This window comes from Lepisma saccharinum, chromosome 2 (genome assembly GCF_977018435.1).
Source record: "Lepisma saccharinum chromosome 2, izLepSacc3.1, whole genome shotgun sequence".
NCBI lineage: Eukaryota > Metazoa > Arthropoda > Insecta > Zygentoma > Lepismatidae > Lepisma > Lepisma saccharinum.
In genome coordinates, this window is record NC_139230.1 from 8,764,596 (window position 1) to 8,778,347 (window position 13,752).

The window sequence follows — 13,752 nt, forward strand, 5'->3', positions numbered from 1 at the left end:
TCGGGAGGCCCAAATCTGTTTTAAGTTCTATTATTATGACGCAGGTGGTGTTCCCAGGGTCTTTTTACGGTCCCCATTTTGTCATCTTTTCCTTCCTTTGACGTTTTTTCTTAGATATACTGGGCCAAAAGGGGGTTATGTCTACCATCCACCCCCCCCCTTCGCCCCGGGCATGCCATTGAATGACACTTTATTACTTAAATATTAATGTACATACTCGTTCTGCTGAAATGATTCTGATTCCTCCACGTAATTTTTATCTCCAAACTGATATATCTTTCATTTGTGACGGATAAAATTAAGGAAATAGGTTGGTATCACTTTCTGTTGTTTCAGAGATTTTCAAAGTGATCTTGTGTGGATGCTTGCATTTGCAGTTGTGGAAAGCGCGTGGGATAGTGTGAGTGTTTGTTGCTTCGTGTTTTGTGCTGTGAATTTATCGGAATGAACGTGTATTTAGGAACGGTTGATGTGAAGTGCGGGTGTATTATTGAGCAATTGAAAATTGCTTCGTTTAGCTTGAGAGAGATAAGTGTTAAAATGAAAATCGTGGAAGGGGGTCGACCAACACCAAGAGTTTGAAATTTATTGTGGTGAGTACATCGTCTATGCATGTGTTTCTTTGCTTTGAAATGAATTTTTTATTGTTTGTGTTTAACTTTTTATTTAGTGTTTAAGTTACTCCAATGCGGTTTTTAGGGTGCCCAAAAATTCTAAATTACATCATGCAGCGTAAAATAAACAAATGATTCCCATTTTTTTTTATCTAAATCGGTTTGGTCACCGTTTGACCATATTAAATAATAATGAACAAATAAAGGTACTAATAAGTAAGTAAGAAATTCCGTCTCCCTTTAGTCGTATGCGGAAAGTTCGCATATGCAAAACGTTTAATATCATATGAATAACGTTACCTGGATTTTTTTTAAAAAGTAAATGTGACGTTTGCGGATCATATGGTTTATTTTTAGTACAGTCACTTTATTACAATATTTTGACAAATCCAGCGACTGGGTAAATGAGTCTATAAACCTTGAATCTTTCCCCTCGGCATGTCGTTGTACTACATGTTTTGTTGTACTGAAACATTGCTTGCCTCCTTCGTAAGACTACGCTTCGCTACTGAGTCACAGAGACAAGAAACTAAAATAAGTGTTGTATGTACTCTTATTACTGAAACCCAAGTACATTCAGAGTAATAAAGAGGAATATCTAGATTGTAATATGATACAATGCTGATTAATCTAGATTAGTTAAAGCATTATTTTACATTGCAGAATAAACATTTTTGTTCTGTTAGATCCACTTCCAAAGTTGAACATAATGTCACATGAAATGTCATGTAAATTAGTTCAGTTGGTGAAAATATGTTCATGTAAGAGGCACTCAACTTCAGACATAAATTCATATGAAGTTACTTAAATTTATTAGTCATCTTGCTGGCATGGTGGCAGAGCTTGTTAAGTGTTACTTTCAAACTCCCCACTTAAGTTCCCCAGGTTTGAATCCCAATCTGGGCATGGGTGTTCTTTGTGAGTGTCCCTTCATCAATTTTATCTAATCATCACTAGCCAAAAATGGCAGAAAAGCAATATCAAATAACAAAAATACAAAAAAATTAGGACTGAGCCGATACCAATGCTGATGTATCGGTATCGGCCAATCCGGTGAAAGTATCAGTTGGAATATTTTTACCGATACTGGCAGATACTTTTCCAGCATTTTAGTCTTTCACTGGGTCCGCATAAATGCCACACAGCACTTTCACGGAGTCTCATTGTCTTCAAAATTATGCAGAATTTGAGGTTTTGAGTGAAGAAACTGCATATTGTGATAACATATCATGTATGTGATTCTTGAATATTTTAAAGTAAAACATCTTTGTAAATTGATGCATATAATTAGAATGGAATACTTACAAACTAATGTTAATCAATATTTTGAACAATTTTTAGTTATTAGAATATTCAAGTATAGGTATCTGTGAGAGTATCGGCATCAGTATCGGTTAAAAGCCCTGAAAAAAATACTGATTTTCTGGTTGAGATCTATTTATTGATAAAGTTTTTGTCTAACATCACCTACAAGCTGTTTTGTGGTGTCGAGCATCTTTGGTGGCATTAGTTAATGTATACTTGTGCATAATATAACAAGAAGCCTTTCTATCAGCTGTAGGGAAAAGATGGTCTCGAAAGTTTTTCATCCTGCCTATAAAGATACATTCAAGCTCAAAGACAATTGATCAGATGCAGATGAGCACAAGACCATTATATACAGTGTTTTTCATGGTGGAGTCGTCCGTGCGTGGCGGATAGTGCACCGGGCAGTGAGAGCGCGTCTCCCGGGAAGCTCGATGGAACAACAGCGTAACTGGAACCACTACCTATAGAAAGAAATAAGCTCGTACAATTACATTGACAGTTACAATTAAAATGAGCGTGTACGTTGTGACAAGAGATGTTGGAAATGTTGTTGTCCTGTATCCACACATTTACGGCATCTTTCTAGGAAATTTTCACTAACACACATAAATTCCTCTTCCAAAATTACTTCAATTTCTCTACTGATATTTTATTTTAATTCTTCTAATGTATGACTTCAGGTTTAAAAGCTTGGTAGCTCGCCACACAGATGTCATGGAAATGTCTGTTTCTTGTGCAAGGTGCTGAAGTTGATTTTAGAGGAGTATGTTCCAATCGTGCTCCACACCTTCATCTGGCCGCACGGTAAAGAAACTCTTCAGCCATTCCTAGATCATCTAAACAATCAACACCCAAATATAAAGTTCACCATGGAGACTGAGAAGAACAACAGCCTGGATATTCTCGTCAGACGCAAGCCAGACTGATCCTTGGGACGCAGTGTATACCGGAAACACTCTCACCAATCTACAGGGTGGGCCAAAAGTCCCTTACCACCCCTTGTGAAAATCGTTTTAGTGGAAATTTATGAATAACAACCATGTGTGACCACATTAGGCCTAGGGGGAAGTCATAAGGTGGGGGTGCCCTTGACGGCGGCCATCTTGAAAGCCGCCATCTTGGATAAAGTCCAGTTTTGTAAGTGGGAAGGTAGGCATGCGATACATGATTTTAGGCTAGAATTTGATAAGGAAAACAATGGTGAAGTCGTAATGTTGAAATCTTCATTTGTTAAAAAGTCACAGGCATTCAAATGTTGGAATCACACTTTTACATATGGTGCTCTACGTGCTCTACGTGAGCGCCCTCCAGCGCCACGCACGTGTGTAGTCGTTCACCCCAGTTGTCCATGACCCTGCTAAGTGTGTCAGGTAAAATATCAGCACAGGCTGCAAAGATCCTTTCTTCCAGGTGAGCAACATTCCTGATCTTCTGGGCGTATACCTTGGCCTTTAAATGACCCCACAAATAAAAATCCAATGGAGTCAGATCGGGTGAACGTGCTGGCCACTCAACGGGACCACGACGCCCGATCCACCGTCCAGGAAATTGTTCATGCAGATAATCACGGACGTTTAATTCATAATGGGGAGGTGCACCATCCTGTTGGAAAAATAAGGGAAATGTGCCATCCTCGGACAACACGGACGGCAGGATGAGATCACGCAACATTGCCAAATAATGATCAGCATTAAGGTTACCAGGAATGACAAATGGACCAATTAGTTTGGTACCCCATAGGCCGCACCACACCATAACTTTACCAGCTCCTACCAATTTACAGGGGTCAACCCAGTGAGGATTGGTAGCGGACCAGTAGCGACAGTTTTGTTTGTTGACCTCTCTTTGCACATAAAAATTCGCTTCGTCGGAAAACAGGATTTTTGAGGCGAATGTGGGATCTGCTTCAAGTTGGGCAACTGCCCAGTCACAGAATTCCAGGCGTCGATCTGGGTCGTCTTCTGATAAATAATGTTGAAGTTGCAATTTGTACGGATGCCAATTGTTTTTCCTTAGGATGCGTCTGATGGATGTACGGCTGACACCACATGCCACTGAGAGGCAACGTGTACTGCGGTGTGGTGATGTTGCAACAGATGCCAACACTGCTATGGTTGTGCCTTCGTTTGTTGCAGTAGTGGGTCTTCCAGACCTGGGTTTGTCCGCTACTGAACCAGTATCCATGAATTTCTGGAAGAGGTTGGCAACACTCACATGAGACACAGGATGTCGATCTGGGTGCCGTTCATTAAATTCAGCTGCTACAACCCTTGCACTCCTTCCACCCCATGCCCTTATTAACTCTTTCCTCTCCTTTGTGGTTAGTGGCATGATTTAGGCACCTGCAACAAATAAAAAAAAAGGAGGTGTGATTCCAACAGTTGAATGAATGGGGCCTCCCCGATGGCGCAGTGGTAGCGTCGTTGCCTTGTAATCAAGGGGTTCCGGGTTCGAACCCGGTGGAGGCACATAGTGGTTCGGATCCCATTTTAAACTGTAGGTCCAGTCCGATTAGCCTTACTGTGCATAAAGTGGACTTAAAACACCAAATCAGTCAATCAAACCAACAGTTGAATGCCTGTAACTTTTTAACAAATGAAGATTTCAACATTACGACTTCACCATTGTTTTCCTTATCAAATTCTAGCCTAAAATCATGTATCGCATGCTTACCTTCCCATTTACAAAACTGGACTTGTATCCAAGATGGCGGCTTTCAAGATAGCTGCCGTCAAGGACACCCCCACCTTATGACTTCCCCCTAGGCCTAATGTGGTCACACATGGTTGTTATTCATCAATTTCCACTAAAACGATTTTTACAAGGGGTGGTAAGGGACTTTTGGCCCACCCTGTATATCTCAATGCCAACAGTTTTCACCACCCATCTCAATGAGCTACAGCTATCTCTACTTTTTTCACTGGGTCATCTCCATCAGTGACGAGGAGCATCTATCAGAAGAAATACATCATCTTCACACAGCTTTCACACAGAACGGGTACTCTGAACATATCAACATGACATTAAAACGAGTACTGTCCAAGTAGACCAGCACCAGGGAATCCGGACATGCCGGGGAATCCAGACAAAGCTGACCAGAAGATAGGCATCCTTCCTTACACTGGAAATCTCTCTGGAGTTATCAGCCGATTTCTAAAAAAACATAACACAAAAACCATTCACAAACCACCTCCGAAGATCAGAAGTCGACTACGCAACCGCAAGGATAAGTTAGGACTCAAAACACTGGGAGTCTACCGAATTACCTGCAAATGCCGGAAAACATACATTGGGCAAATGGGTAGGACAATAGAACAGCGCTGTAAAGAACATCAAAGCTCCATCAAGTATTTCCACCCTGAAAAGTCGGGACTAGCAGAACATTCAATCAATGAGGGACATAGACCAGATTTCAGCAACACAGAAATCATAGCCAAAACTTCGAAACTACTGGTACCATATTATCAAGGAAGCAATAGCCATTAATGAAGAAAAAGACAATCTTAATCACAACACGGGGCTCGAACTTGACTCAGCCTGGTTAGCGTTAGTTAACCAGAAACGCACACGTAGCAGACACGCCACTCGATTGGTCCACCATCTTCACCGGGATCCCCCTCCACGAACGTATATACACTGGGTTGACACTCAGAACTGCACTTCTACCCTGAAGATGAGAGTGATGGTAGCTCTTGAAAGCTTGGAATTATTTCCACAACTCACCTGACTCACCTGGTCGATAGCCCGAGAGAATCTGTTCATCAAATTTGTGGTTGTATCATGGAAAAAATGTGAAGAATGCAAGCAAAGAACATTCTATTTGTATATATTTCTGTATTGTTGTTTTAAGTCTACTTTCTGCACAGGCAGATTAATTGGTACTGGATCTACATTTTAAACTGGAATCCGAACCAATGTGCATCGTGCCTCCACCGGGTGTTGAGCCTGGGACCCGTTGATTACAACATCGTGTTTAAGAACATATATTAATGACACATAAGTTCTTAAAATATGTGTTAACATAACTTATGACCGCTGAATGAAAGGAAAAGTTTTGCCTAAAATCCTGCCAATCACTGAAAGATAAAGAACATTAGTAGAAGCATTACTTGAGGCATGCACAGTGGCGACGATTAGGAGGTGTGGAGGGGCAGTTGCCCCCACACTATGCTAAACCTTATCTACCAAAGGAAAGTAAACTGTCCTTGCCCTGCCCCCCTCCCCCCATTTTAGCACCTTGTACCATCAGTTTTGGAACCCAATTGCCACCACTGAGTATGCATCGCATAAATATTTACAGTAATATCATATAATCTTATATTACGTTATTACAACACTTAAAAAATAATCAGGAAAGGGTGGGATTTGAACCTAGGATGTTTCGATCTTGACGAAAACAGTAAAAAAAAAACTAACCAACTACTCCAGGAGATTACTAACTAAAAGCTCAATAAAGCACGTTGATCTCAGTTGAAGCAATTTTGTGCTGGAGTTTCGAGCCATTTTTCACCAAGGACCAAGGAAAGGATACACTTTGCAGAATCGTTTGGTGTTGTGCAAGGTATCTTTACTGAAAGGTTCGTATAAAATCATCAGAAATTTGCCTCCTTGCATTCAAATGTGACGGCAATTCTCTCCATGTGGATGAGAACCTGTTCAGTGTTTCAAAATGCACATAAATTTCCCTATTTTCAAATTCAGAGCGAAGAATCGTGAAATATTTTCAACATTCATATTTCTACTGGAGATTGTTTTGTCTACTCATGTATTGTATTACTGGTTTGGGGTATCTTAACTTCATGGAATGTGAAAGAATGAAAAAAAATCACACGAGTTTCCATTTAGGAAGAAGAAATGTTGCAGAGATGGCTACTTTTAGTTGGCTCTAATGCACTATGCTGCCAAATTTACGAATTCCGGACTTTGAAATTTTTCAGGGTGGTCAAATAAGATGTTGCAAAGAGTACATGTAGCATGGCATTGTTAGACTGCAGAAAAGTACCAGTAATACGTAAACTAAAACAAAACAATCTAAAACACTAGTTAATACCTTAACACTTCACAAATACATGCAAACTGGACTCCTACTATCTGTATACTGAAGCACTGACACATTCAGTTCAAAATTCATCATACAGCTGTGGTTCTAAATGCCAGCAGATGCTCTCTCACTGCCTGGCATGCTAGCCACCGTTCCACGGACAACTTGACCATGAAAAGCACAGTGTATTGTTTAGAAATTGATCAACTCCAGACATAGCTGTGATAGTTTCAGAAGCAATGGGTTTGATATTAGAAGGGCTCAGGTGTAAAACCTGGTAAGTGACATATTTTCGTAAGTTTTGAGTTCCAAAGTAAAATGTGCCATCCTTGAATTTTCTAGTGAAATTACTGTGTCATAAAATTTGCATTGGACTCTGTGAAGCCTTGTGAAATAGGTATATACAACATGAAAACAATTTATCTACAGTATAGCTTCGAATAACCTTTTCTCTTAATGAACTCAGAAATGACCAAAGTGTCACTTACCATGTTTTACACCTGAGCCCTTCATTTAATATTTGACAGTGTTTTTTTATATTGCACATTCCATTCTGGTTGACAGTAATCATGGAAATTAAATATGATGCAGGAAAAGAATTGTACTAAAACATCAAAAAGGCAAACTTTCCCACATTATCCATGAGATGAGAATAGGTACATTTTTTTAAAAAAATTATGTGCCGATGTGACATGTTTCAACTGTAAAGTAAATTTAAATTTTTTTTCTAGTGGATTGTTGGGATGGCCCAGATGGAGATCCAATTATATACCATGGATTTACACTGACTTCCAAAATTCTGTTCAAAGATGTGATTGCAGATGCAATAAAACCATATGCTTTCCATAGCTCCGAATATCCAGTAATACTCTCCCTTGAAAATCACTGCAGTGAAGAGCAGCAGGAAAAGATGGCCAAGCATTTGAAGAGCATCTTAGGAGGTGAGATATGCAGAACAATAACACAGGCATCAGATTTAACCCAGTGGCTTTCTTTGCCCTCATTAGGAATAAATGAAACTCTTGTTTCGCTGACCTGCAGTGCTGAATGTCAGGGCTTTTCATGTTGCGTCTTATGGGCATTGATCTTACCTTGGCTTACCAGCACTCTTGTAGGTGTGTGTTTTCTTACCAGCATAGCATTTTTTCTGTCACGGTGTAAGGGATTTTCTTCTGGTAAAACACCAAAAAGTCAACCTCACTTCTCCATAATATGCCCTGGTAACTGCTTCTTGCTGGCCAATGACACTAGTGCCTAGATCCATCACCAGGATAATCCTCTGTTTAGTTTGTCCTTGTGTGTGCTGAATGCTCCTTTACAGCCTCAGCTTTTAATAGGTAAGGAGATTTTATCCTTGGAAGCAGCATAGTAACAAATAGAGCCACATATTTATGGTGAATAAATTATCAAGATTTCGGTACATGAACTGGGCATATTTTGATCCAAAGCGGTACATAAAATGTCATTTCGGTGTTAAAATGGTGAATAAGAAACTAAATTTGATATAAAAACTATACTTATTACAAAAAAAAATATTCAAATTTATATAGTTATTCGAGTATTAAGTTTATTTCTGTGAAAAAGAGTCCATTTTTGGCTTCTCAAATATTTACAGCAGAATTAATCAATTTTCAATGATTTGCATAATTCTCAGGATAATTCAGACCTCAGAAGTTGTTGCGTCGGTAAATAAACCCTAAATTTTGTGTTTTAAGTTTTTCGCATTTGCAATTCATTTCATGACAAAATACACCTCATACCTTTCAAAAACATGAAAAATTAACTTTACAATGTGTTATTTCAATTTTTTGATTTTGTCAAAAACTAAATATGCATGCCCCTATAAGAAATGAATGAATTAGTGTTAAAAATTGAGCAAGGAAGTCTTCAATAGACATTTTATTTTCTTATTAGGATTTTCTTTTAGTTAAGGGTCTTATCCCCATATTGTATTGTGTGATGGGCAAGAAAAGCCTATGTGCTGATATGCCCATAATATCACAATGTCATTTTTTTCTGTTATTGGGTGTCAAGTCTAATTCACTGAAAAAGGAAATCCAACTTTGTTATGGATGCCCATGAAATGTATTTTTAGTTATTATTAGGGACAGGCTGAGAAGAAATTTTGGATGATATGGATAAAGTACGGATAAGAAATTTACCCATACCCGATATTCTACCTATCAGATATAACATTCCAAATGGTCCTTGAGGAAACTGAATGGTTCATTGACCTCCTCAATAAATGTTTGTTTCCAGTTGACTGCAGTGCAAAAGAAGTTGCACATTTAGACATTTTTTAAAATGTAAGGCATGGTGATTATCCATAAAAATTATAACATAATGACAGAATTTTGCACTTGATTATAAGATATTTATAGATATATCAGATCATTAAAATAATCTGTATTTTACTGATACACCGATATGCTTATAGTGGCTGATAACGATAGAGTATACTGATTAATCTGTTCATCCCTAATACTTATCAGTGTCTCTACCAGTCAAGAATGTCAAGAAATCCAGAGGTGGGTTAAGAAAGTCAAGAAATTATGCTTGTGGTCATGAATTTTTGCTAGTTTTTACAGTATAGTGAATTTACATTGTATATACGTGGATTAGATAAATTGAATATTTGGAAATCTAAAATTGTAGTGAGTTGTGGTTAAGATTTTTCACTTTGTTTCTTAAGAATTGCATTCTTGTATGGGTGAAGTTTTGTTAAAATATTAAATAAAGTAATGTGGCCATTCCTCATCCAGGATGAAGTCTGAAGCATTAATTTGTACATGCATTAATAATTTAAGTAAGTCTAAATCTTTTGTTAAAGTACAGCTTCAGTTTTCATCTCAACTGGCCTTGTGGTAGGGGTTTTTCATTGAATAAAATTATCTATTTTCATAATTTCCAACTATACCTGAGTAGGGGACAATTAAGGGCATGTGATACAGTCTCCACAGGACTCTTCCCAAGCTCTTCTGTCTGTGGCAGTGTGCCAACTTAGCTCTCTTGGAGCCAGATCTGGTTCTTTCGTACACTCGTTTGGCTGTGAACTGGGATACCCACCCCCATGCCCCACTATGATGCCATCACTGGTTCCGGCCCACATAGACCAACTTTTGTCATAATATCGTTGTATTGGCTGCATTGCCCCACTCCCTCTTATCTCCCCAGCTACTTCCTTATAGCACAGTCTTTAACGTGAAATTGACATAATATTATCAGGGAATTCTTTATTTTTGATTTCATACAACCATAGGTGGATTATTGAGATGGGCGATGCCACCAGATCTAGATGTTGAAAACAGAATAGAAAACTAAGAATAAATTGTCATCAATTTAAGAGTTAAGGATAATAGCAGTGCCCCCACCCCTTTGACAACTAACATTACCCTAGGAGGCACTTTATCCAGCCTTCATAAATCTAGCTCCATGAAAGTCAGTTTTAACTCCTTACAAGGTGAAATTTATTTCTTTTATGTGCATCAGGTTTGACAACACTGCCAGGAGGCAAGGAGAAAAGCATTGATCATATGGGAGTATGATTTGATTTGTTCTCTTGGGAATATCAAACTTCTGATGGAATAGGAAAAGATGTCAATGGGAACAGGGCAGCTTGAAGATGCATTTCACCAGCGGAAAAGTCGAAACTTCCATTTGATTAGCCGTAACTTGATGTTGAGGTTGATTCCCCATAAGGAATACATGGGATTCCGAAAATTCTTATCATACGTATTTTTCAAACATCGTGTTCAGCTTTATAATCAACATAAAAAAAACCTTCCACTTGCAACATGGAGAGAAATTCATACTCTTGAATACACCCAGGGTTTCTTATTAAGTAGCAGTGCCCATTCTGGCGATATTGAAATAAATGCACAATTGGTGCGTAACTGTATCTCCTCCCCTTAAATAAATGTTTAAATAAAGGAAAGAAAGGTTGAAAAAGTAAAGAATTTTGGATTTGTTATTTTGGTAGACACCCTGCTTATTCATAATCTCATCTAATAATCTGTTTCAATATTTTGTGTTAGATAAACCATCATAATGAGAAGTTGATTTTTTAATAATTAATCTGCACATGCAACAGGAATTTTACATAGAGGTAAAAAAAAGTGGCATGTGTTACTTGGAAACAAACCTTTAGAAATAAATGCAACAGTTTATATAGTGCAACCACAAGCAAAAAAGCCTGCACAGACCCATGACTCCTGTGTACCGTACTCCCATGTTGAGGGGAGGGATAGAGTGGAGCATGCTTCCTTATGGCCAGAGTTTAACGGAAGAAGGGTGAGCTGCGCAGAGACTTTTCGTTGAAGGTTCTTTTGTTTGTGGTCGCTCTATACCAGAGCAACACAAGCTGCACATGCTGTTTCTATGTCCCATAGGACTGGACCATTTTCTCAGTAGCATATATTGTGTCACCTCAGTTTATTGGTCATCTATTCACTACAGACTGGAGGGATAAGTACATATTCCAGTGAGTGCGTTGTGGTCATGTTGCTTGTCACTTTGGTGTGAACTCCCCCTCCCCTCAGTCACTTCAGCCTTAAAGCTCCCACTTACTGCCTTACAATTTGGGACACACGGGAGATGTACTCAGTAGAAATTTCAGCAAAAAATGCAGGCTTGAACTGGGCCTCTGGCATACTGTGCCGTTGCTCTACCAATTGAACTACCAAGCCAGCCCTGGCTTTAACTGAATTTTCGCTGCCGCTGTTTTACGTGTGTGGAATAGTCTCTGCCAGTGCTACCACAACAGAATCTGTTGCCTTTGGAATAATGATGTCTGCAGTGCCTTGTTTATCAAGTGTGGAGTTGTAAATTACTTTATGAATCGAATATGTTTTGTAAGTCCACTTTATGCATAGGTAGGCTAATTGGGAATGGACCTACAGTTTAAAGTGGGATTCGAACCACTATGCAATGTGCCTCCACGTAAATTACTTTATGATTTGATACACACAGATGTACTCTGTAGAAATTTCAGCAAAAAATCAGGTGATGCTAGGACAGGGCTGTCATCTGACTGAAACCATAATTTTCGATTGTTTTCAACACTACCTCTTGTAGGCACTGTGCCATACTCCCCCCTTTTTTTCCATCTGAATGAAGACAGAAGCAAGTTTAATTTTCAGCCTTTCTTGATCAGTGATAAGACACATTTTATTTGTTTATTTAAAAAAAGAAAAATCACACCTCACTGATCAACAAGTAAAAACAATGAATTTTCACATAGACAGTCAAATGATGAACTCCAGTGTAAGAAGCATGGTAAAAATTTGTTTCACTAGTTCAGATTTGTGTAACAAAGATCAGATTTTAGAAATATTTTTCCAAGAAATAACCTGAAAATTAAGGGAACTTGCTGAATGTGCACTTTTTTCATTGTTTAAGTATACATACAAAAATACAATAAAATTATTTTTTTAAAAATTAAAATCAATGTCAGATAATTAAGTTTTGTAGTCACTTTGTACATTCAGGATCTACTGTTGATCAAAATATTTTGCTTTGGTAAAAGCAGTTATCACACTTGAGGATCAGAAGTGCAAATTTTTGTAATGCTCTTGAGACGGGAAGCTGACCTCCATGGCAAAGTGGTTAGCACACCATGTTATGATACCAGGGGTCCTGGATTCGAATCCCAGACTGGGTCATGGGTGTTCTTTGCGAGTCCCCCTTACTCAATTTAATCACTCATCCTCATCATTACAATAATTACCCAAGTAAAATAAGCGAAATCAATCAATTTTGTAATGGTCTTGAGACTTGAAGATTTAATGGCCATACAAGCAGGAAAAGTAAATGCTACCTGATTTGAATAGTATTTTATAAGCATATTATATTGCCTTGAATTAAAAGCAATTATGTGCTATTTTGTACAGTGTGCCATAGTTTTAAAATTATTTAAAAACTTTGATTCACAACAAATTAGCATTTGTTGGCGAGAGTTGGTCCACATATCAATAGGAGTTCTACTATAATTTATTATATATATATGCTTTTCTTCTAGATATGTTGTACTTGGATGAGACTGGTGAAAATATGAAGCAGCTACCCTCACCAGAAAATTTGAAGCACAAAATTATTATAAAAGCAAAGAAAGTGAAACCTCCAGTTAAATCAAATGAGGTTGAGGAAGCCGAGGAGTCGGATACAGATGATGACAGGGATGTGCAGTATGCTGATGCTGATGAGCAAAATGCAGAGGAAGAAAGAAAGGTTAGAGTAATTTTATATTCATATAATGTAGATGCATATGCTACAACTCTACTGTTCTAATGAACTCTGTGACCTTCTTGTTGAATATTATAAAAAGGAATTTGTTCTCTGTAACCATGGATGTATATATACAGAAATAATGAGTCTGGTTCAACATACAGCAGCCCAAGGATGGCACAAATTTCAAAGTTACAATTTAATTATTACTATTAATTATGAATAATAGCTTCTAAAATTGTAACAGATAAAATTTTCGCTACGCATATTGGCTTGATGTACAGTCATGGAAACTTCTGGGTTGCATTGATTTCATTGAATGGGATTGCTATAACCGTGACTGTACATAAACATTATTTTTATATTTAACTTCGTTAGAATTGTACTTTTATTTTTAAAACACTTACTTTGTGTGTGATATTTCAAAACTTGTCAGTCATCAGTTTTTTGACCAATTTTGAGATTTGTTTATTTGATTATACAATTAGTGCAAAATGTTTACTAAACCAAGAGGAGGGGTTTTGACCTGTTAAACCCTCCCCTTATATACAGCCATGTCTGTAACTA

The 13,752-nt window shown here is 38.0% G+C and overlaps 1 protein-coding gene across 5 annotated transcripts in view; it reads left to right on the forward strand.

The window, feature by feature from the left end:
- LOC145983907 (1-phosphatidylinositol 4,5-bisphosphate phosphodiesterase delta-4-like) overlaps positions 1 to 13,752 on the forward strand; it is a 207,290-nt gene that overhangs the window by 150,047 nt on the left and 43,491 nt on the right. For all 5 annotated transcript variants that reach the window (XM_083117023.1, XM_083117020.1, XM_083117022.1 and 2 more), the window contains exons 9-10: positions 7,695 to 7,904; positions 12,980 to 13,188. In XM_083117023.1, the coding sequence (XP_082973149.1) occupies positions 7,695 to 7,904; positions 12,980 to 13,188 (419 nt within the window). The remainder of the gene's footprint in view (positions 1 to 7,694; positions 7,905 to 12,979; positions 13,189 to 13,752) is intronic.